The following is a 21,399-nucleotide window of genomic DNA, read 5'->3' as shown; positions in this document are numbered from 1 at the left end:
TGGTTTTGGGTGTTTGATGAATTTATGGAATTGTTTAGGGGATTATTAAGATGTATAGGCTATGTGAATAAGGATTCTAGGCTTAATTCTGGGTTTAATTGGTGTCTGGGGATGAGAATTAATGGTTTAGGCTCGGGGAAAAATGCAGGAAAATGGAGGATTTCTGAGTTTCTGGGGCCTGAGGCATGACCCTGTTCTTCAGGTGTCGCGGTTCGTGTGTGCAATAAGGCCTAGGGAGGCCTAAAATTGCTCAGGCGTCGAGGCGCAGGGCTTAGCGTGCCGCGGCCTGTGTCCTTAAGTAGGGAGGGCTTTTCCCTTAGTCTAGTAGTGGGCCACGGCCCTAAAGGGCATGGTACGACCCCAAATGGAAAGAACGGGGAAAATGAAGTTTTTAGCTCGGGAACTTGAATGTTAAGGCTCTGGAAGGATCCTACTACCCGAATTAGTAGAATCCAAGGTCCCAGAGGCTAGATTAATAGTCTGAAGTTATTTATTGGGTTAAGGCTTGATGATTGGTTATTATGAATGCATTGTGACTAGGTTTTCAACGGGGCTCGGATTAGCGGGGCTCGGATTAGGGGAATGTGCTTGGGATCGCATTGGCTTATCTGTTCGGGACACAAGTAAGAAAACTGTTGTACCCGTAGAGCAGGGCATGGCCCTATTGTTTGTATTTCAGGGCACGACCCTATTATTTATGCCTAATATATTCGTGAATATATGTGATTATTATGCTATTACATGCATGTTTGTGAGTGAACGGCGAAGGCCGAGAACGTTAAGAAACCGGGTATGACAAGGGGCCGGGATTGGCGTTGAGCTCGCTGAGTGTAGGCCGTTAGGGTGAGACCCTCCTAGGGTACTGTATCCACCCTCATGGTGAAGACCATGAAGCTAGGTCCTGGTAAAGCACCTGGGACAACGAAGGCCGCTATTTTTTTAGCCCGTTGCCAGTTTTGTTGTATACTGTGGGTTTATATATATATCTATATGTTATATGATTTGTGTTTATTTTTCTTGCTTGGCTTCAGCTCATGCGTGCTCTATGGTGCAGGTAAGGGCAAAGGGAAGGTCGACCAACCATGAGTATGGAGAGCGTGGAGCGACGGGTACATGTTCGGCCTACCTGGCTTCCACGACCAGGGTTATTTTGGGAAATGTACTGTATTGGTTTGTTTTGTCGCCTAGGTCGACTGTACTTCTATTTTTGAGTTGTAATACACTTTCTAAACAATATTTTTGGGGTCCCAACTATGTAACTTTATAATGATTTCAACAAATGTCCAAATTTTTATACTTAATGTCATTAAACAAGTTTTATTTCGGTTTAGTCACACTTTTAATCTAAAACCTTGATTTGCGAGCTAATGGCACATTTTTAACTCACATAGTAATGAATCTAAGGAAGTAGGGTGTTACAGCAGTCTTAACTACATCACAATGATATCTCTCATTAAACAACTGCCTAAATTCTTTCTTGTTCATTGCAGCTGTATCTCGTGTTTGGGATACCACTTCCCACCACGTCCGGGCATCTTCCCGCAACACATATGTAACACATATCACCCTATCGTGACCTACCACCCCCTTGTTGTCGAGGATGGAATTGATCATGCCCATCCATTGTTCAACTCTGAATGGATCTAGGCCTCGCTAAAAAACTGGAGGGTGATATTCCTGAAATCTTTCACATAAAAAATTCCCACTTGTTCTCAACCCTAGGCTGAGCCAATACTGGTGCCACTCCTGTCATAACAAAGGAATAGGTGTTCTTTGACAGAATCTGTTGTTTTAAACACCTGATCTCTCCCTCTTGCCTCTGCAATCTTAATTGCATATCTGTAAACACCTGTTGCAAATTTTGAGGGGCAGGCGGAGGGCTCAGGCCCTGGCTGTAATTCCCAGCCATAGTATAAACACCACCAGGTCGGATTAATTGCCTTGGGTACATAACCTCTGATTTAGTCTGCAGTCAATAACTTGACCCATTATGCATGGTGACCACATTTACAAGCCTTCCCATGGAAAACCAAAATGCACCACATTCACAGAGCATTGTGGTACAAAAATACATGCCCATAACATTCATGCATAAATCAATAACCACTGCTCTTTCCAACATACATATCATGCTCTCAACTTCAGCATGTAGATAACACATTCATATATAAATTAAGCAGGTAATCACATAATCATATCAATAGTCAAGGGCCAGGCACTATCAGAATCTCATGCTTCCTAAAATGGCATGCAGGTAAAACATTTATATCTTATTTAAGTAGTTAAACACATAACCATATAAATAGTCACCATACCCTGAGTGGAGCTTGTCTTTAGTGACGAGTGTACATGCCCAGCTTGTCTTCACAAACCCTTGACCTTGGCATGCTCTGATACTAAGTTTTAATGCCCTAGTACTCAGAGACCGTTACACTATGTATTTTAAATAGTGCTAAACTCGCTAAACGAGTCATTTGACCATAACCGTGTAACTACATGTGATTAATGGTTTAGGGTGCAAATTTTTGGTCAGAGGTACCATCATTTCATCAAAACGTTTACCTCATACATGGGATCCCAAAATATATTTAAAAGGTTAATTACAATGGAAAAGTTACAACTAGTCGACCTAAGCGGAAAAATAGGGCTTGACCCTAGTTCCTCTTTAAACCCTCTACTGTGGTGGTCGAGCAGCCGCATATGTACACATCGTCACCTAAGCTATCCAACTCAAGTATGGTCAAGCTTTCTTTTCCCTTTACCTGCACCATATAGCACCCATGAGCCAAGGCTCAACAAGAAACTTCAAACATGCTCATAAGGAGTTAATAACATATATCCAAATCATAATAAGCATGCCTAGTAGTTGTTGACCCTCGATTTGGTCAACTGACACGGAGTCAAATGCTTGATGTGACTAGATGTATTGAAATGGATTTAATAACAAAAACAGTAAAGAACACAACAGATTATAGTGGTTCGGCCCCACGTAAATGGTAATGACCTACGTCCACTTAAGCTATTATTGATATGAATTCTCAAAGGAGTGATCAAAGAAATAGGGTTCTCTGAGTTTCATAGACCTGAGAGAGATCAACAATACAATCGCAAGATAATAGCCTTAATTCTCTTGTAAAGCGTAAACTAAAAATCAGCCAAAAGTCCATCTCTTGAGCTATTTCTCTCTATTTATAGGCTCAAGGAGGATTACATGAATCAGTTACAGATATTCTTTCCTAAATATTCGGATCATCATGGATCATGGGAGATAATCTCGGATATGATTACAATTGTACAAAATTATCTCTAAATATATGGAGTATACGACCAGGCTGGTCGTATAAAAGCTTCAAATGTTACGCTAGGGGAATCTCACTGGTTGATGGTCGAACGAACCTTCTGCTAGGTGTCAGCCACGTGCTAAAAAAGTCTGCCACGTCACCCATGCTTGTTTTTTGGATAATGTCACCAGTTGTCAGCGACGCCCAGCATGTCCGGTTCCCGCATTCCGATTCGTTGGTCGTGGATGTTCAAATCGCCAACATGATGGTAAAGAGAGTGCTGGTCGATACAGGAAGTTCAGTAAACATCCTGTATAAGTCTTTGCTGGAACGCATGAAGTTATCCGTCAAGGACTTGGAGCCCTGTAACCAAACAATATACGACTTCTCTGGTGAGGGACTCGCCCCAACAGGGTCAATCAAACTTCCGGTTACAGCAGGCACAACGCCTGCTACCAGTATATTACTCGCTACTTTCATAGTATTCAATTGTCCTTCAGCGTACAATGCAATAATCGGAAGGCCCATACTGGTTGACCTTCAGGCCGTCACCTCAATATGGCACCTGGCCATGAAATTCCCGACAGACGCTGGGGTAGGACACGTGTTGGGAAATCAGAGGGGAGGAAGGGAGTGTTATAATGCCTCAATTACTAAGGCCAAGAAAGGAACGCCGAGGAGCACTCCCTCAGATAGGTTGCAGATTGCCATAGATACACAAGCCCAATCAGGTGATGAAGTCACTAAATAGGGTGTTGCCCAAAGTGAGGATAGAGACTTAGATCCTCGCTTTGGGGATTTTGAGGAAGATGTTGGACCTGTTGAGGACGTTGACGAGGTCCAACTTGATGAAGAATTTTCGGCCAGAGTAGTAAAGGTCGGTAAAAATTTGGAAGCAACAACAAAGCACGCACTGGTGGAATTTTTGAGAAAGAACCAGGAAGTTTTTGCCTGGTCACATAAAGACATGGCTGGGATAGATCCTGCAGTCATTAGCCATGTCCTGAACGTTCACTACAAGAAAAAACAGTATTCATAACACTTAAAAACTGCTAACCGGGAGTATTGATAACGCTTCTGAAAATGCTAACATAGCCCCTGTTATTAAAAGTCCTATCTTTTTTTTTTTGATCAAGAAGAAAATAGACTTCATTGAACAAATGAACATTACAACTGATCAAAACCAATGAGAGTCAAAGACTCCACCCTCAACAAGAACCCAGAAAACTACACATCAGAACTGAGGACTATTATCTGCATTGTAAAAGCCGAATGTACAGTTGATCTTTAACAGAAACAAGTCTTCTAGACACTATATTTAGCCTATATTTAGTAGTATACTTAATATCCCGAGCTAGCTTCAGAACTGTGGAAGAATAGCCTTCATAAAAACATTGATTCCTGGTTATCCAAATGCTATAGATGACAGCAACACAGACTAGATTAACAATATCAGCTGTAACTCCTTTTCGGGCCCTTGCCAACCACACCAACCAACTATAATAGTCTAGAGGCCAAGCATCAAATCCCAACCAATCAAATATACGTTTAACCAGCTGAGTAGAGAAGTTACATTCAAAGAATAGATGGGAGTGGCTTTCCTGAATTCTGTCACAGACAGGGCATAACTCAGAGGCTAGCTGAACTTGCTTCCTACTAAGGTTATCCCTAGTTAACAGATGAGAATTTACAACTTGCCAGAGCATAAATCTGTGATTTGGAAGAAAGATTCTGCTCCAAATAGTTCTGTAGAACTCATCCCTTTGCTGAACCAAAAGACTGTTGTACAATCTTGTGGATTTAAATCTCCCTTGCACACCAGCAGAGATGATATCAGTAGGCCTAAAATGATCCCGGAGATGACATAGTTTTCGCCAATACCAACAACAATCTGCTATTAAGACATAGTTCCAGAAGCCAGCACCTTTCAGATAAATGGAATGGATCCATTTTACCCAAAGCAGATCAGGTTTCGCAGATAAGGCCCAAACATATTTAGCTAACACAGCCCAGTTCCAAGTAGCTCCATCTCTGAAACCCAAACCTCCATAGGCTTTAGGAAGACAAACCTTCTGCCAAGAGGGAATGTGTAATTTACTTCTCTGCCCATCTGAACCCCACAGGAAGCCCCTACATATCCTCTCAATTTCCTTAACTATGCTTTGAGGCAAAACAAAGATAGACATCCAATAGTTTCGAAGCCCAAGTAACACTGAATTTATGAGTTGAATCCGGCCAGCAAAAGACAAGTGTCTACTCGCCCAATTCTGAATTTTCAAGCGAAATTTCTGAAGAATAACCTCACAGTCTTCATGCTTCTATTTTGTAGGCCTCATAGGGACCCCAAGATAAGTAAGGGGAAATAATCCTTCTGTCAGATTTAACTCATGAGCAATTCTAGATCTTTCTGTGTTAGAAACTCCACCAAAATAAACCAGCGATTTATCTGAATTTATAGAAAGACCTGTGGCTGTAGCAAAGCTATCAAGCACCCCTTTGACAACTCTAATAGCAGCAAGAGAACCTTTACAAAATAACAATAAATCATCTGCAAAACAAAGATTAATGAGTTTGAGACCTTTACACATTGGATGGTACCGAAAGGGAGAATTAAGAGCAGCTTGTTGCAAACTCCTAGTCAGATATTCCATAATAATGACAAACAACAAAGGTGACATGGGATCTCCTTGTCTCAGCCCTTTCCTTCCTTTAAATTTACCCTGTATCCTACCATTCATCAAGAGAAAGTAAGATGTATTCCTAACACAAGCCATGATCCAACCAATAAATTTCATAGGAAAATTCAAAGCTTTCAACAGGTTCTCAAGGAAGACCCAATCAACCGTGTCATAGGCCTTTCTGAGGTCTATTTTGATAGCACATCTCGATGAAGTAGTAGCTCTCCCATAGTTTTTGATGAGAACTTGGAATATCATAATATTGTGGGCAATATACCGACCCTTGACAAATGCTCCCTGATTAGGCTGAATAAGATCAGGGTGAATATCGGCCAATCTTTTACAAATCAGCTTCGACATACACTTATATAATGTTGAGCAACAAGCAATGGGTCTATAATCTACAGCCCTTGAAGGATTGGCAACCTTAGGAATCAAAGATAAGGTTGTTTCATGGAGCTCAGAAGGGAAAATACCTAACTCAAAACAGTGGGTAATTGCTACGCACACCTCATCCCCAATGTCATTCCAGATTGGTTTAAAAAATCCAGAACCAAACCCATCCGGGCCCGGAGATTTGGTTATAGGAATACTGAAGAGAGCCTCCCTAATCTCCTTCCTAGAAAAAGGTTTAAGGAGTTTCATTTGCTGCAAAACTGACAGTTGAGGTCCCATCTCTACTATCTGAGTACTAATACTCCCTAAGGTCGAACTAGAGCTGCCCAAAAAGTCTCTAAAATGCCCCACATAATGAGAGACCACTTCTGAGAAATTATCCACCATTTTTCCATCTTCAGCTATGAAAGAGACAATACCATTCTCCGATTTACGCTTCTTTAAATAAGCATAAGAAAAGGAAGTATTTAAATCTCCTTGTCTCAACCATGTGATCTTACTCCTCTAAATTAAGAAGCTTTGATAGAGTTTTTCCTAGACTGAATAAGCCTCAGCAGCTTCCTGAAAATCCAATACATGGGGATAAGCTTGAGCTGGTAAACGAGCTACTTGAAAGGTCTCTTTAGCTTTATAGAATTTAGCCTTCAGGTCACCTATCTTATCTGTGTTAAACACTTTCAGACAGTGTTTCAATCTCAGCATTTTAAGGAAAATGGCCTGAATTCCTGTTGCATTAATTGGCTGATTCCAACTTCTTAAAACCTGAACATGAAAATCTGGATGCTCTATCCAATAATTAAAGAACCGAAATATCTTAATTCCCAGCTTCTCTTGAACCTGAAGATTGACTAGACAAGAGCAATGATCAGAAAATGCTTCCCAACTGAACATAGCTGTAGCTTGAGGAAATAAGTCCACCCACTTCTCATTAATGAGAACATGATCAATTTTAGTATAGATTATAGCTGCACCAAGTTGATTATTAGTCCAAGTAAAATAAGACCCAACACTTTTTAAATGCTCTAGATAAGAATCTACAAGCCACCTATTAGGATCAGCCAACTCCAAGCCAGAAATTGGTTTCCCACCCGATCTATCTTTGCTTGTGAAAGGGGAATTGAAATCCCCTAGATAAATCCAAGCTGTGTCCTTATGAAAAGGCCTTCTTAGCCCCTCCCAAAGGCTTCTCCTTCCTTTTATAGAATTCATTCCATAGACGAAAGTAACTCCAAAACTCTGCTGCACACCAGTCAACTTAACCAAACAATGAATAAACTGATTTGATTCCTCTAAGATAGTAACCTTCACAAAAGACTTCCTCCAAACAATCAAAAGACGCCCTTCAATTTCTGGACTAGTATAGTAATCCCAATTCGGAAAACAAAATTCTACAAACCTACTAATTTTGTTGCCCTTCAACTTGGTCTCTAAAAGGCCACCAACTCCTATTCTGTACTTCTTACAAAGATCACTAACAGGGCCATGTTTATTAATTCCATTAAGCCCTCTTACATTCCAACTTATTATATTACTACTATCTATTTGAAGAAATTGATAGAGAATTGTTACCCTTACCACTCAATCGGTCCTCTTGGAGCACAACAAATTTGTTCAAACTCTTGTTCGTTTGCCCAGTCACCTTAGCATTTTTAACAGATCCCTGTCCCTCCTTTGAATGAGCAGCAACCTTTTTTGGAGTGTGCCATAGAAGGCTTGCCTGATTAATGTCCCTAATCCCAGCTGAAACCTCCTTATCTGGTAAAAGAGGGTCACCCTGAACTGTCTGTGTCTTGAATTCTTCTGAACTAGTCTGATCTCCAACCTTATCAGTATCCACATGTATCTCAGTACCCTTCGATTCTACAGCTTTAATACCAGCTGAACTCTGAGCTTTTTCATCCTTATTTAACTTGGTTTCCTTCATGACCCACTGAGCATTCTTAGTCTTCCTACAATCTGTCATTGAATGACCAAAACCAGAATAGTTCTTGCATTTAATTGGAAACCATTCATATTCAACTCCTTGCTCCATGATTTGACCACGTTCATTAATATACTGAATACTTGTAGGAGGGTTATCCGTAACTTCCATCTCAACTAGCACCCGAGCGACCTGAATACGTGAGCGTTCTCTTGTGTATTTGTCTACCATTATTGGCTTGCCTATTGTACTAACAAGGGCACTAAGACATTTACTGCCCCAATACTGAAGACCCAAATCTTATAGACGAATCCAAAGCGGAACAGAGTGAACTAGACGAACAGCACTCAGATATGTTGTCCATGGTCGAATAATTACAGGTTTCCTGTCAAACTGGATTATGCCATTCTCTAGAACATGGTCCCTTGTTGCTTCATCATTGAACTTAACCATTGTTAAACCCATAGTCATTCTTGCTATCTGCACAATCCCAAGATGACCCCAAACCCTTTTATGAATCCTTCAAAAACTGCCATAGGTGGATTTGCTCCTAGTACCATACAAATGACAGCCGAGTTCCAATTTGCCGATTGGAACTTAACCTCTTCAATATCGATCCTAGCAAATTTCTGACCCTCCCTGAATTCTGGTTCTGTAAACTCAAGCTTCTGATCTGAGAAGGATAGGGTTTTAGCTGTGAACGATTGCCATTGTTTCTGAGCTGAGGCTTGAAAGTCGTCCTCACCAGTCGCATCTGCCCACGAGGCCTTCATATGACCTGAATCCTCCATTCCGTTTTGTGCAGTCGCAAAGCACTGCGGTCCTGTACCCTCTGACCCAATAATCTTGTCAAATTGACGTTCTAACTCCTTAAAATTACCCACATCTCCTTCACCATTCGCAGCACATTTTGTATCTTCAGACCCACGATCATGGTCCAAGTCCAGAATTGGAGACTTCTCTTCTACATTTTGTGGATTAACTTGCTCTCCTACCTGAATTGCTGGCTTACGTACTGGCTTCCTCTTCTTCGCCATGGGAGAAAAACGAACCAACACTCAGCCTAAGTTTGAAGCGTTTTTAAATTCCTATCGTTTCTATAACAGTATTCGAATGTTATGTTCGATGTTATCTTAAACTATTCAATAACACATTTTTAGTTGCTATAATATTCAAATAATAACATTTAGTTAGAGTATTTGGTTATAAATTTGAAGTTTAATCTTATACTTTTTGCATAACACTTTTCAACTGTTACATTTGATTATTTTGATAGCATTTTTAGTTTGTTATATTATATAAATCATAACGATTTGTTACGCTTATAATATGTTTTTAAATCATAACATATAGTAATAAAATTTTGTTACTTTAGTGTGGATAATATATTTTAAATTTAATTTTGATAAGTATTCTTATATGGTTTTTTTTAATTAAAAGATTTTCATTATTGTATTTTGATAAACAAAATCAAAATTAATCATAAAATGTAATTCTCAATAGATTGATAAACCATAAGTATTACATTAAACAATAACTAATTTAAACCATGAATGTGTCTACTTCATGAGATCTTAGTTCTAACTTAAATCTGAAAGCTTAACATAATAAAGTTTTATAATCTTGAACATTTTTTACTTCAAACTATAGTTTGGATGATGGTGTTGTTGCTGCTGCTGCTGTTGCTGATGTTGTAGCTATTCTTCAGCTTGTTGTGCTTGACTGTGAACCCCATATGGTGTATGTAAAGAACGCCCTAGACTAATACTTACAAAACATTCGCATAACATAGTTTATAAAAGAATACCACTCATTATCAAAGTCTCAGTGGGGACTTGCTTAAAACCATGCAAGTTGGCGTCATAAGTTTTAAAAGAAAACATAGATTTTTATGCAAAGTTCAAAGAAACAAAAATTAAATAATTGAGTCCCACTGATAATTTAGGAAAGTCTCTTAAAAACAAAACATAATTTAAATGGCGTTCTAAGATGATCGTTTTTCCGTCCATAGGATTACCCCACGCCATACACCCCACAATGATAGAACTCCTCACGTCACCACGCGTGCCATAAGAAATCCTATTTACTACCTGGAAGGAAAGTAAGGGGGTCAGCTAAAAGCCTAGTAAGGAAGTACAAACAATAAGCAAGTAAGAATACAACAATGCAAACACTAACGTTCATCTAAAACATCATGGAATATCATAACATAATCGTAACATATCATCATTGCATATCATAACGTAATCGTAACATATCATCATATCACAATCATACAGCATACATGATGGGCATGGCCCGCTAGTTGTCCATGTCACCCTAATCATATTCATACAGCATACATGATGAGCATGGCTCGCTAGTTTTCCATGTCACCCTATGAGGTAAACAAGAGTCTCTGGTCCTTGAATAACCTCGGCGCGTCCGCCGTAGGAGTTACGTCTTTAGCTATAGTAACTCGTTCGATGTATCTAACATCGTAATTTGTTTGATGTATCTAACATCGTAACTTGTTTGATGTATCTAACATCCATACACATATCATATTCAACATATCATCACATTATGGCATTCATAATTCATAACAATTCATTCTTACAACAGTCTTACCATTCATAGCATAAAATCATAGAATCTATCTAACTTCCTTACCTCAGGTCCAAGCTAAGAAATTTTCACAATCTTTCAACGAGCCTATATCATAATCAAAACAACATTTCTTAGGTTCATAAAATTACTATTTTTCCCTTCCATACAACTCATGTGTGCATGGGCCATGCACACATAATAACAGTTACACATAACACGCAATTATTCTTAACTACACATAAAGCCATAAAAGAAAAATGCTCATTTGACCTATTTTACATGCATGATCTTTTTATAAAAACCACATAGTTGAATAATAAACATAATTTTGGACGTAAAAATGGATTTGCATGTAACATGCATATGTGGGAGCATTACGTAATTGCGACATTTTAAAAACGATAATTCTACATTTCTTACTTTTATTGTATTAAAAATCAATAGACATATAACATGCTTTATTTTTCTTAAAATTTCTAAGTTGATTAAATTCCTCAAAACATTATTTTATTTTATAAAATAATTTTATTTAGCTTAAAAATAAAATATGTGACAATTTCATTCATTAATCTCAAATTATAGAGAATTAACCAAAAACTTGGAATTAATTAAAATAATTATTTTTAATATGTTTCTTTAGAAAAGCAAATTTTAACATTGGTTAATTGTGTTACATAAATGATGTGAGAAAAATATATTTTTAAGTGTGGGAAAAATATATTTTTATTTAAATTATTTAAGACTATTTTTTTTATGTAACATAAATCCATATGTAACAATTAAATAATCATTTTTAAACTTTTTAAACCAAACTTTCAGCCACTATTTAATTTCTTTAAAAATCACAAATAAATAGAATCTAAATATTTTTCTCAATCAAAATAAAGGAAAATCACAACTTATCAAAATATGCATTCATACCATTTTAAAATACCATTTTTTTTCAATATTACCATAACTTAGGATAATAATTTGTTCCAAAAACTCATCAAATTTATTTTAGTGGAACACACTTCACATTTTCTTACAAAAATTCCAGCAACTATTTTTATCTTTAAAAAATCACCACATTCAATTTAAAACCTCATATTTTTATAAAAATTCAATAAAATTCTGTAGGTAATTATTTACACACAATATAATTTCAAAGCATAATTAACCTTCACATTAAATTTATTAAACCATCAAAATATTTGCAAACTTTATTTGAGCACTCAAAACATTAATCTCATCATAAACTACATCATTTTTGTACAAAAATCAGCAAGCACATTAAATCATAAAATTTATTCCTTTCATTATATTCACAAAATTCATGCTCAATTATGCACAATATTTCAACACAAACCCTAGCATGCTTCTAACATCTTTATCCATTTTAATCACATCATGAGCATACAATAATTCATCATTCACCATAGAACTTATTCACAAGTCATGAACAACAACCACCATTGATCTTGTGTTACATATATTCTCAATACATTATTATCATGCAATTATTCCAAAAATCACAATCATCATAACATCATACAAGATCTTGCCACATCCTATCATGTTTCTAAAATTTTCATTGACATAAAACATAATAAAAATAACAATCATGCCTTTGAATACCCCTCTAGGCCGAAACTCATACAATAAACAAATAACCTATTATTTTCATGTTTTTCAAATACTCATCATCACTACACATATTCTTATTACACAACCATAAAAATCAAACCCAACAACATAAACTCATGCATAAAATAATAAGAAAACACTCCATCAATCCATGAACATCATAACACTAGGGTTATAGATTTTATACCTCTCTTGATTGTAAAATCAAGAATACAATATGATCAACACCCAAACTTCACACCCCTTGTTCAAGCCTAGGGTTTTTTTTTGTTGAAATCCACCATGAGGAGGAGAAAGAAATCCAATCACACACAACAAATAAACCAAGTCAAAATCATATAATCAAGAAAAAGAGATTGGACAACAAAAATACAAGAAAGACATACTCTAAACTTGGTTCCTCTTCTCCTTCTTCTTCTTTCTTTCTTTCTTTCTCCTTCTCCTTCTCTCTCTACATGCCACACTCTGTCTCTCTACCTCTCTCTCTAGGTCACGGCAGCCACACAAGAATGCCCCCCTCTTCCTTTCCCTTCCCCTTTATTTCCATTCTCTCATAATGACCAAATAAAAGAAAAAAGGTAAGTTTCCTTTCTTCATTTTATTTTCTTTTAATTCCTTTTATTTTTCTTTTATTATAAAAGATTGGAGTCAAATGGTAGTTTCCCAAAATGGCTATCCTCATCCAATTTAACTTTATTTACCTTAGAAAATAATGGAAAAACAAATATCACTCCATTTCCCTACACCACACGTCCACTTACTTGCCATATCCTTTATTATTATTTTTTTTTAATTTTCTTACTTATTAAAATAAAACTACCCAAAAATATCAATAAATGGCAATTATAAAATGTGTAGAAAATCCACACATGTGCACCCTATTACCATATACTAGCACACACTAAAACACTAGGGTGCATCACTATCTACCATGCACCTTAGTGCATTCAACCATAACTCACATAATTACCTCAATTGTCACACTTATTTAAAATGTAACACTAATAGTAAAATAAACATGTTACACAATTATTCACTTATTAAATTAATTAACCAAACAAACAATTAACAAATTTAAATTCAAAAGATTATACCAAACAATTCTAACAATTAAATAAAATAAAACAAACAACAACTAAATAAAATAAACAACATTTAAATAAAACAATTCATCACACTTAACATTTAAATAAAATAAATCACAAAATTTAAATAATCTAAAATTTTTTTTGGTGCACACTACAGTGTACTAGTCCTTCGAGCAAACTTGTTCAAACTCTCTGAAAAATAAATAGAGAAAGATAAGCAGCAAATATAAAACTGCATGCTAACAAGAATGAAACTATTCTCATAAGAAATATAATCCAATAATTGAATGAACTTGGTTGGCTCAAGTTGTTAAAAGACATTGAGAGAATACAATATCATGTCAATGTTTTGTGAGGGAAGCCTGCATGAATTTTTATTGTTTATTTATTATTAAATTATGTGGAGTAGAGTCACTCATGTTAGACAGCTAATAAATTATTCGGTTGACCCTTTGTTGGAGTATAAATATTGACCTTTCTCCCAAGAAAAAAATTGATGAGTTGGCCAATAGTGCAACTTCACTTGTAAACTAACATTAACATTTGTGTAACAGAGTTGGCCATAGCAGTTATCTAAAACTTATCAATGCACCACAGATAAATTTCACGAGGACATTTTCTTACTCAAATTCCCAAGCTATTTAACTTTCACACAAATCCCTGGACAGTATTTTATTTTTAAAAAAAAAAAGGGAAATGTGACATGCAAATGGCAGACATTAAAAGAGAATCAAATAACTCAAATATCAACTGCAAAGTAAATTTCATATTGTGACATGGACACATAGACTTGAAATTAATACTTAATAAATCAGATTTTTTTAATGAAAAAACTATAATAAAACTTTTGGCAAGGCGTCTTATGGTCCAAAATACCATTATCAAACAACAATCAAAATACCATACTCAGAAATAGGTCAAAGATGAACCACGACACCAGAGACCAATAACATAACAGAAAATAAGGCTCTCCCAAAACAGAAAAAAAATAGAAACTTCTTTATACAATTGAATCACCTGAAATTGATCAGAACAAATGGCATAGGATCCTTCCTCTCTATGAGGGAAAACAAAATCAGAAGACAAAAGAGAGAGAGAGAGATTTAGAAGAGATACGTACCATCGAGCCTACACCTCGCCATTCCAAGCCCTGCCACCGTCAAACCTCACAGCCACTGGTGCACCTGCAAAACATAAAGAAATAAGCATAGCTAAGTGTCTAAGTCATTTGTAATTTATATTATGCACCCAAAAGCAAGTAATTTCTTCCAAATTAATAAATTTATTGTTAAAAGCATTCTATAAATGAATAATAAATGATAGTATTCTCATAACATTACATTATAATCAGAAAGATGCTACTTTAGAAGACCATGAGAATCAATGGCTAGTTAATTACTTCTGATTTCAATTAAAAATGCATTCTAGCACAATAAAAGTTAAAGAAACCAATATATATCTTAAATAAAAAAATAACCACAAACATCAAAATCAACAAAAATCAGCAAGCATGAGCATATATATACATATCTTCAAATTAAAAATCAAACCACAAACTGTGAATTGTCTATGAATTTGGCCAACTAGAACTAAACAAGTTAATCACAAATTTAAATGTTGTATTTATCTTTCCTGAAACTTCATAGAAAAAAATAAAAATACTATTCAATGCAAAAATATAAACCTAAACTTCAGTTTTTCCTTAAAACTACTGTATTTGAGACTTAAAACCCATTATCATCTCTATCAAGCCATAAATCCAGAAAAACTATAGAAAAAAACCAGAACTGTATTATTTTTCTTCAAACTCAATGTCAAACTAAATTAAAACAACATTCAAACTCAATTACCAAACCTAGAAAATCTATTTGTTGCAGTATAACCTCATCGAAGTCAAATCCGTCGCACCCACGAGGAGGCCACCCTGTAGAACCCACGAGCTGAGTCTCCCTGTTACACGCCTCAAGCTGCAAGAGCCCACCACCCTAGAGCACACCTGCACCAAATAGAGAGAAAGGTTGAATGAGAGAATATCTTAAAGAGAGAAAGAGAGAGCGAGAGGGAAAGAGTTACCATCGCAGAAGAATGATGTCTCACTACCACTACCACCAAATAATAACGACAACCAAATAATATCTCACTACACTTAATTAATAGTAACTACTCTTTAAAAGTTCTATGCATCTGCCTTTATATAATATGCAATGTCCTAATTGGAATTTATATTTGGAAAGACAGCCAAAGAAAAAAAGTTACTTTTTGATGCGTAATTGAGTTGTCTAGACATGATTAACGAATTTATAACAGGACAGACAATGATATGAAGTTCCTTTTCTGTCTTCTCCTACATGACATATATATTTATATGTATTGACGGCTATGCAAGAAACACAAGAAACCCAATCCCACAACACAAAAAAATAAATAGAAGTTCCCAGGTTTAAAAAAATTTAGGCAACATTCTCCACTTTCTTAATGCATAATATATTTGTCATGTATAAGCAAGATAAACTGAGACAAGTGACTACTAAGATATGATACCTTAGTTGTGAAATTGATAAGAATCAAAGCCTGAGACATCGTTCCCATGGTTTTCTTGTCCTTAATGTCATGTTTTTTAACCTATAAGGGAAGGCAAATTGATGCCCAAGAATAGTTAGGAGAGAATAAACAAAATAGTAAATATGTAGTACGCAACAAAGTCAGCAAGATACTCAAAAGAAATGTGAATGTATATATATATATATCAGATAGGACATTGCATAATAGAATAGTACCAATGCAAATGCACAAAGCATAGACAAAGCATTCAAATATATACTTAGATGCCAATTGTCTTAGGCTCCTAGTCTTTGGGAGGTATCCCCTTTGTAGTTACCATTTTAGCTTTAGAGTTAAAAGACTTAAATAAAAAGAAATTTAGTAGTGCCATTTTTCAAAGGTTAAAAGCATCAACACATGTGATCAATAATTCTATTTACACTCATAGTGATATTTTGAAAGATTAAAACAGAATCCATTTTAATTGTACTATAGTCATTTGAGTATATAAAATAACAAAAATACTAATAATGTAGAAGAATACAAAACAGAAAACAAAACTAGTTGCCGAGCATAAAAATATTTTCAACATCACATTTTAATAGATTACAAGAATCCAAGAATGCAACAGATTCTCCCAAACCTGCATCCAATGACTTCTCCTTAACCTTCTCTTTGACATATTCCATCATAATTAGCCCTGCACAAGTACTCAACAAGAACATACATGTGAGATAGTTTCTAATATGTACAAGTACAGATAATAAAATGACAACATGCTGATGAAGAAATAAGAACTTGAGTAAAATTTACGGCCTGGTCAAAGATAAACCGAAAGTTCACAACCAGCACACAAGTTCACAGAATAGCTGACTTCTGTATATTGCAAAACCAGTAGGCAATTATTAGGCCTTTGATAGGCCTAACATACTCAATGCGAAAAAAGGCAGCAAGTGTAGAAAAATAAATAGCCTTAAGTCTGATGTGATGACCTGGCTGTTGAGTGTTTAAGTAGTTGTCCTAGTCAGCTAATGTTTTATTGGTAGAGTTTATTGTTGTAAGCCTGACTAACCAAAGAGAATAGCTATACATTGGTGGTAGGCAGGTCTGGGGGGATCTATCTGATTATTTGTATTGTTTTATAAAGTGAATTCTCTGTGGAGAAATCCAAGGTCTCTAAGTCTTGGAACCCCTTGTAATCTGGTTTTGGTATCAATAAAGATTCATTCTAGTTATTCAACATACTAGTGTGCATCAGCAATACAAAGACCCACGAACAGATTAATGGTGTATTCAAGAGACCACTGACACTCTTTAACCACAAAATATATCTCACCTTCAAGAAAATCTTTTACACTACCCACAACTTCATTTATTCATTTTTTTTTACCTTTTATTGGGTGCCTAACATCTAGCTAAAAATTACAACCAATTACTAAGTAGCAAATTGTGGTAAATAATGCAAAATCCATATATTCTTAAGTTAATAAACAAATTATGAACCCTAAGACAAGGCTTTACACTTAGAGGGTTCCTCTCTTCAGCAACAAGAAATTAAGAATGATTCAACTAACAAAAACTGCCAATTATGCATATACCCTATGTTTATATTATTAATTATAAAGTTTTTTTAAAACATGGAAACATTCCATTTAAATATGGAATGTAGAAAGAGACTATAATATTCTTCACTAGTCTTAAAAATAAAGTGTAAACAAGAACCTTACATTGTACCATCTAACATTATCCAACATTCCAACTAGACAGCAACAATTACTATAAAACTAAAAAGACATAAAATATTGAATAACTAAGCATATGCTTTTGAAAATAGTTTAAACCATGGAGTATTTATTAAATTACAGGGGAATATGAGAGGGGCGGGGGAAGAGAAAGAAAAAGTAACTAGTGTTTTTAGAAATATATATATATATATATACAAAAGAGAATATAAAAACCAGGCTTAGTCATGTATATTAGAACAAGTAACATAAAGAAAATGGAACTATAAGTGTAGAAAAAGGCCTCCAAAGCATGCAGTTATATACATAATAAACAATACATTAATACATACATATTAATGTATGAATAACATGTTCTATGTTCTGTTTTTTGAAGCATGAATAACATGTTCTAGAGGCTTTGAACTATGTTTCACAAAAGAGTTGAAACAGAAAATATACCACTAATTCTGTAGCTACTCCTTTCAGCATTACAACAACTTCCCTTGTAGCTTCCCCGCTCGGAGACTGGTCAACATCTTTGATCTTAAGCCTTAGTGTTTGATTTTTGTATGTTTTACTACTTATTAGCCATGCTGCAACCACACGATTTTTTTTTTTCCAAAAATGAACTTCCCCAGGAGCATATTAGTTCACCCTTAACTTTTGTAACAGCAGAATTTATCAAAAATTTGAGGCTTTCCAAGTCATCATCCTGTAATAGCATGAAGAATTTAGCCGAAATCAGCATCATTATGAAGTGATAAACCAGATATTTCTAGACAAGTTTAGATCTATTTTGTTCCTTTGTTTACTTTTTAGTTTTAGGATATACACAAATAAGATTTAACAATAAATATATCTTAAACAAAGAAAGAAAAGAATTTAAATGTTATAAATTCTATAGATATAGGTGCATCTGTAATTAAACTGTAACGCCCTGGATAGCCAAGACCGTTACACTGTGTGTTTATAAAGTGCCAGACTTGCTAACCAAGTCATTAAAGTAAAAACGTGTTACTGAAACAGTAAAGGAACTAGGGTTAAAAGTTTTTTGGTCTCAAAAGTTACATTTTCATTACTAAACACTGTTTCGTTACATGGGATCCCAAAAATGACAGTTTCAAAGGTCATTTACAAAATTTACAAGGTTTAAATACATTAGCGGCCGTACTAAGGCAAAATGAGCAGTTAGGTAATCTCTGTCCTGACACACTCCTCGATCATGGAGATCGAACGGCTGGTTATGTACATTACACTTCAGAGCTCTCCACCTCAGGCCTGGTCCAGCTTGCCCTTGCCCTTACCTGCACCACGAAGCACCCGTGAGCCAAGGCCCAGCAAGAAAACACAGCAATAACAGAGCATGAACAACTAGCAATCAAGTCATTTACTCATATAGCATCTCATAAATTTCAAGTATAACATCATTCAAGCATACCACATACTAAGGATTTCATCTCATAAAACATAATGCACAGACGATAACCAGGGCTAGCGCCCACAGGCTACTCCCTCTATTATCCTAATGTTTCTGGCTCCCAGTGGCCAATTCGCGCCCCATGCGCTAAAATCATGAACGGTACTCTTAGACCGCTTATACGTGTCCCTTGGCATAATACCAACGAAGACACAATACAACTCTCAGGAGCACTTAGTCCCATTCACAACCATATATTCGGGTGCGGTTTTCTTACCTTTCAATTCACTGGTTTTCGATGCCACGTAGCCGCAAGCACGGTCCTCTACCCCGAGCCTCTCCAAAGTCCTAATCACAACACAAATAATATTCTTTGTCATTAATCAATCCAAGACTACCTTCCCGGTACCTAACCCACACTCTCGGAACCCCCAAAACCTTAGAACAACACCCCGGAGACATCCCCCGAACCCCCGGGGCAAAGGCCTAAAATTGTCAAAGATAACACCCTGGAATTAGCCTTGTGCCGCGGCACCCACCAGTCAGAGCCTCCAAGCCGCGGCACACAAAACCCGTGCCGCGGCACGCCTTCGCAGCCCAGAATTCTGGGTTTTTCCTTCGCATTTTCCCGAGCTCCAACCTCTCCAATTCACCCCAAACTCTATCCTAAGTCCCAAAACCAACTCTAAACCCCTAAAAAACCTCACAACAACCCAAAGACATCATACCCAAGCTCACTCACACCTTCAATCCTAAAATTCACTCTTGAATTTCACACTTAACAACTCAAACCAGAAAAATTATGAACAGCTTGAACTCAAACACAACTCACACTTCAAACTCCCTATACCTTAACAAAAACAAGTCTAATAAACATACATAGACCTTACCTTAAGTGATGGGTTCAACCTCCAGCTCTTGACCTCCTTCCCCCTTGATTCCCAATTCTGAAATTACATAAAACCAGCCACCAACTTGCCTCAATTCACCTTCCTTAACTAAAATTCAGACTTAAGACTTGGATATAGCATAATCAAAATCTTACCTCTGAGTATTCTTGGTCTAAGCCTGCTTGACAACTTCAATCACTCTTGATTCTCCTTCCAAAAGTTAAATTCAGTCTCTCCCTTCTTCCTCTTAAGTTTGCTCTTCCTCTAGGTTTCTAATTTCAGCATAAACCCATCTCCCCAAATATTATACGTATATGATATTCCCCCTTCAGCTGATAATCATCCATCCTACCAAATGTCTACTCTACCCTTCCACTAATAACCCTTCCTAACCTAACCTCAAGTCCATACCTGTCTTTTCACCAGCTTTGCAATTCTACCACTTTCCCATAAAACATGTTACTCTCTATGGTTACTAACAGCTACGCAGGTTACCAAATCACCAGTTACCACCATCTAGTTTCCTAGGACTGTCTCGGCACGTGCATCACGTTGGTATCACAGAACCCACGCGGTACAATTCACACATCATAATTATCACATAATGTAATTCACATAATCATATAACATGCCTAAATCATTATCATGCATCTTAATCATAAAAATCACACATAATTCCCATCATGCCCTCCCGGCATTCTAATCAAGGCCCTTAAGCCTTATTAGTGAATTTGGGTCGTTACATAAACAAAGAAAACTTACAGTAAAAGTAGTTACAGTTCTTTTGGTGCATAGATCCAGCCTCAAGTCCAGATTCTTTTCATGGCAAGATATGTCTCTGAGCATGTGACGAGTATAGACATGTTCAATCTAAAAGAATAATTAATTGGAGAAAAACACAAACCTTAGAACTTGATGATGAAAGTTAAATATCACCAACCTGTTTTCTTGTTACAAAATCTACTGTCATGAATGTCGCTATATAACTAAAATTCTACTTACCTTGTATATATCAAACTTTCCAGCTTCTAGTACCCTGCATTTGCACCACATATTTACATTTGGTTGTGATGCATCACGAAACTAAAAAAATGGAAACATGTTAGAAATTTGATAAGTACTTTTGAAGGATCCCACAAACCAAATAAACTACACACGCACAAAAAACATACATATAGCTCTGCTGATACAAAACTAGTATATTTTTGCTGAAGCATTCGATTCATAAGTTTATGCTGAGCAAAGACT

General features: G+C 36.2%; 1 protein-coding gene across 1 annotated transcript; it reads right to left on the bottom strand.

The window, feature by feature from the left end:
• Window positions 1-4,531: 4,531 nt before the first annotated feature.
• On the bottom strand, window positions 4,532-8,741 carry LOC133779472 (uncharacterized). The gene is made up of 5 exons (XM_062219431.1): window positions 8,655-8,741; window positions 7,973-8,561; window positions 6,896-7,893; window positions 5,717-6,793; window positions 4,532-5,548 (listed from the first exon to the last, which is right to left on the bottom strand). The coding sequence occupies exons 1-5, from the start codon at window positions 8,739-8,741 to the stop codon at window positions 4,532-4,534; spliced, it is 3,768 nt and encodes a 1,255-aa protein (XP_062075415.1).
• Between the last annotated feature and the right edge of the window lie 12,658 nt (window positions 8,742-21,399).

The sequence above is a fragment of the Humulus lupulus genome, chromosome 5, assembly GCF_963169125.1.
Source record: "Humulus lupulus chromosome 5, drHumLupu1.1, whole genome shotgun sequence".
Taxonomy (NCBI): domain Eukaryota; kingdom Viridiplantae; phylum Streptophyta; class Magnoliopsida; order Rosales; family Cannabaceae; genus Humulus; species Humulus lupulus.
The sequence above is the reverse complement of the archived record's forward strand: the minus strand, read 5'-3'. Positions and strand labels throughout refer to the sequence as shown.

Excerpts from the sequence above, each read along its gene's own strand:
- LOC133779472 (XM_062219431.1), bottom strand. The coding sequence starts at position 8,741 with ATGGGTTTAACAATGGTTAAGTTCAATGATGAAGCAACAAGGGACCAT. Across the intron at positions 8,562-8,654 it reads TCCAGTTTGACAGGAAACCT|TATTGGGGCAGTAAATGTCT; the intron begins GTAATTATTCGA and ends TTGGGTCTTCAG. Across the intron at positions 5,549-5,716 it reads TAAATTCAGATAAATCGCTG|AATTGGGCGAGTAGACACTT; the intron begins GTTTATTTTGGT and ends TTGAAAATTCAG.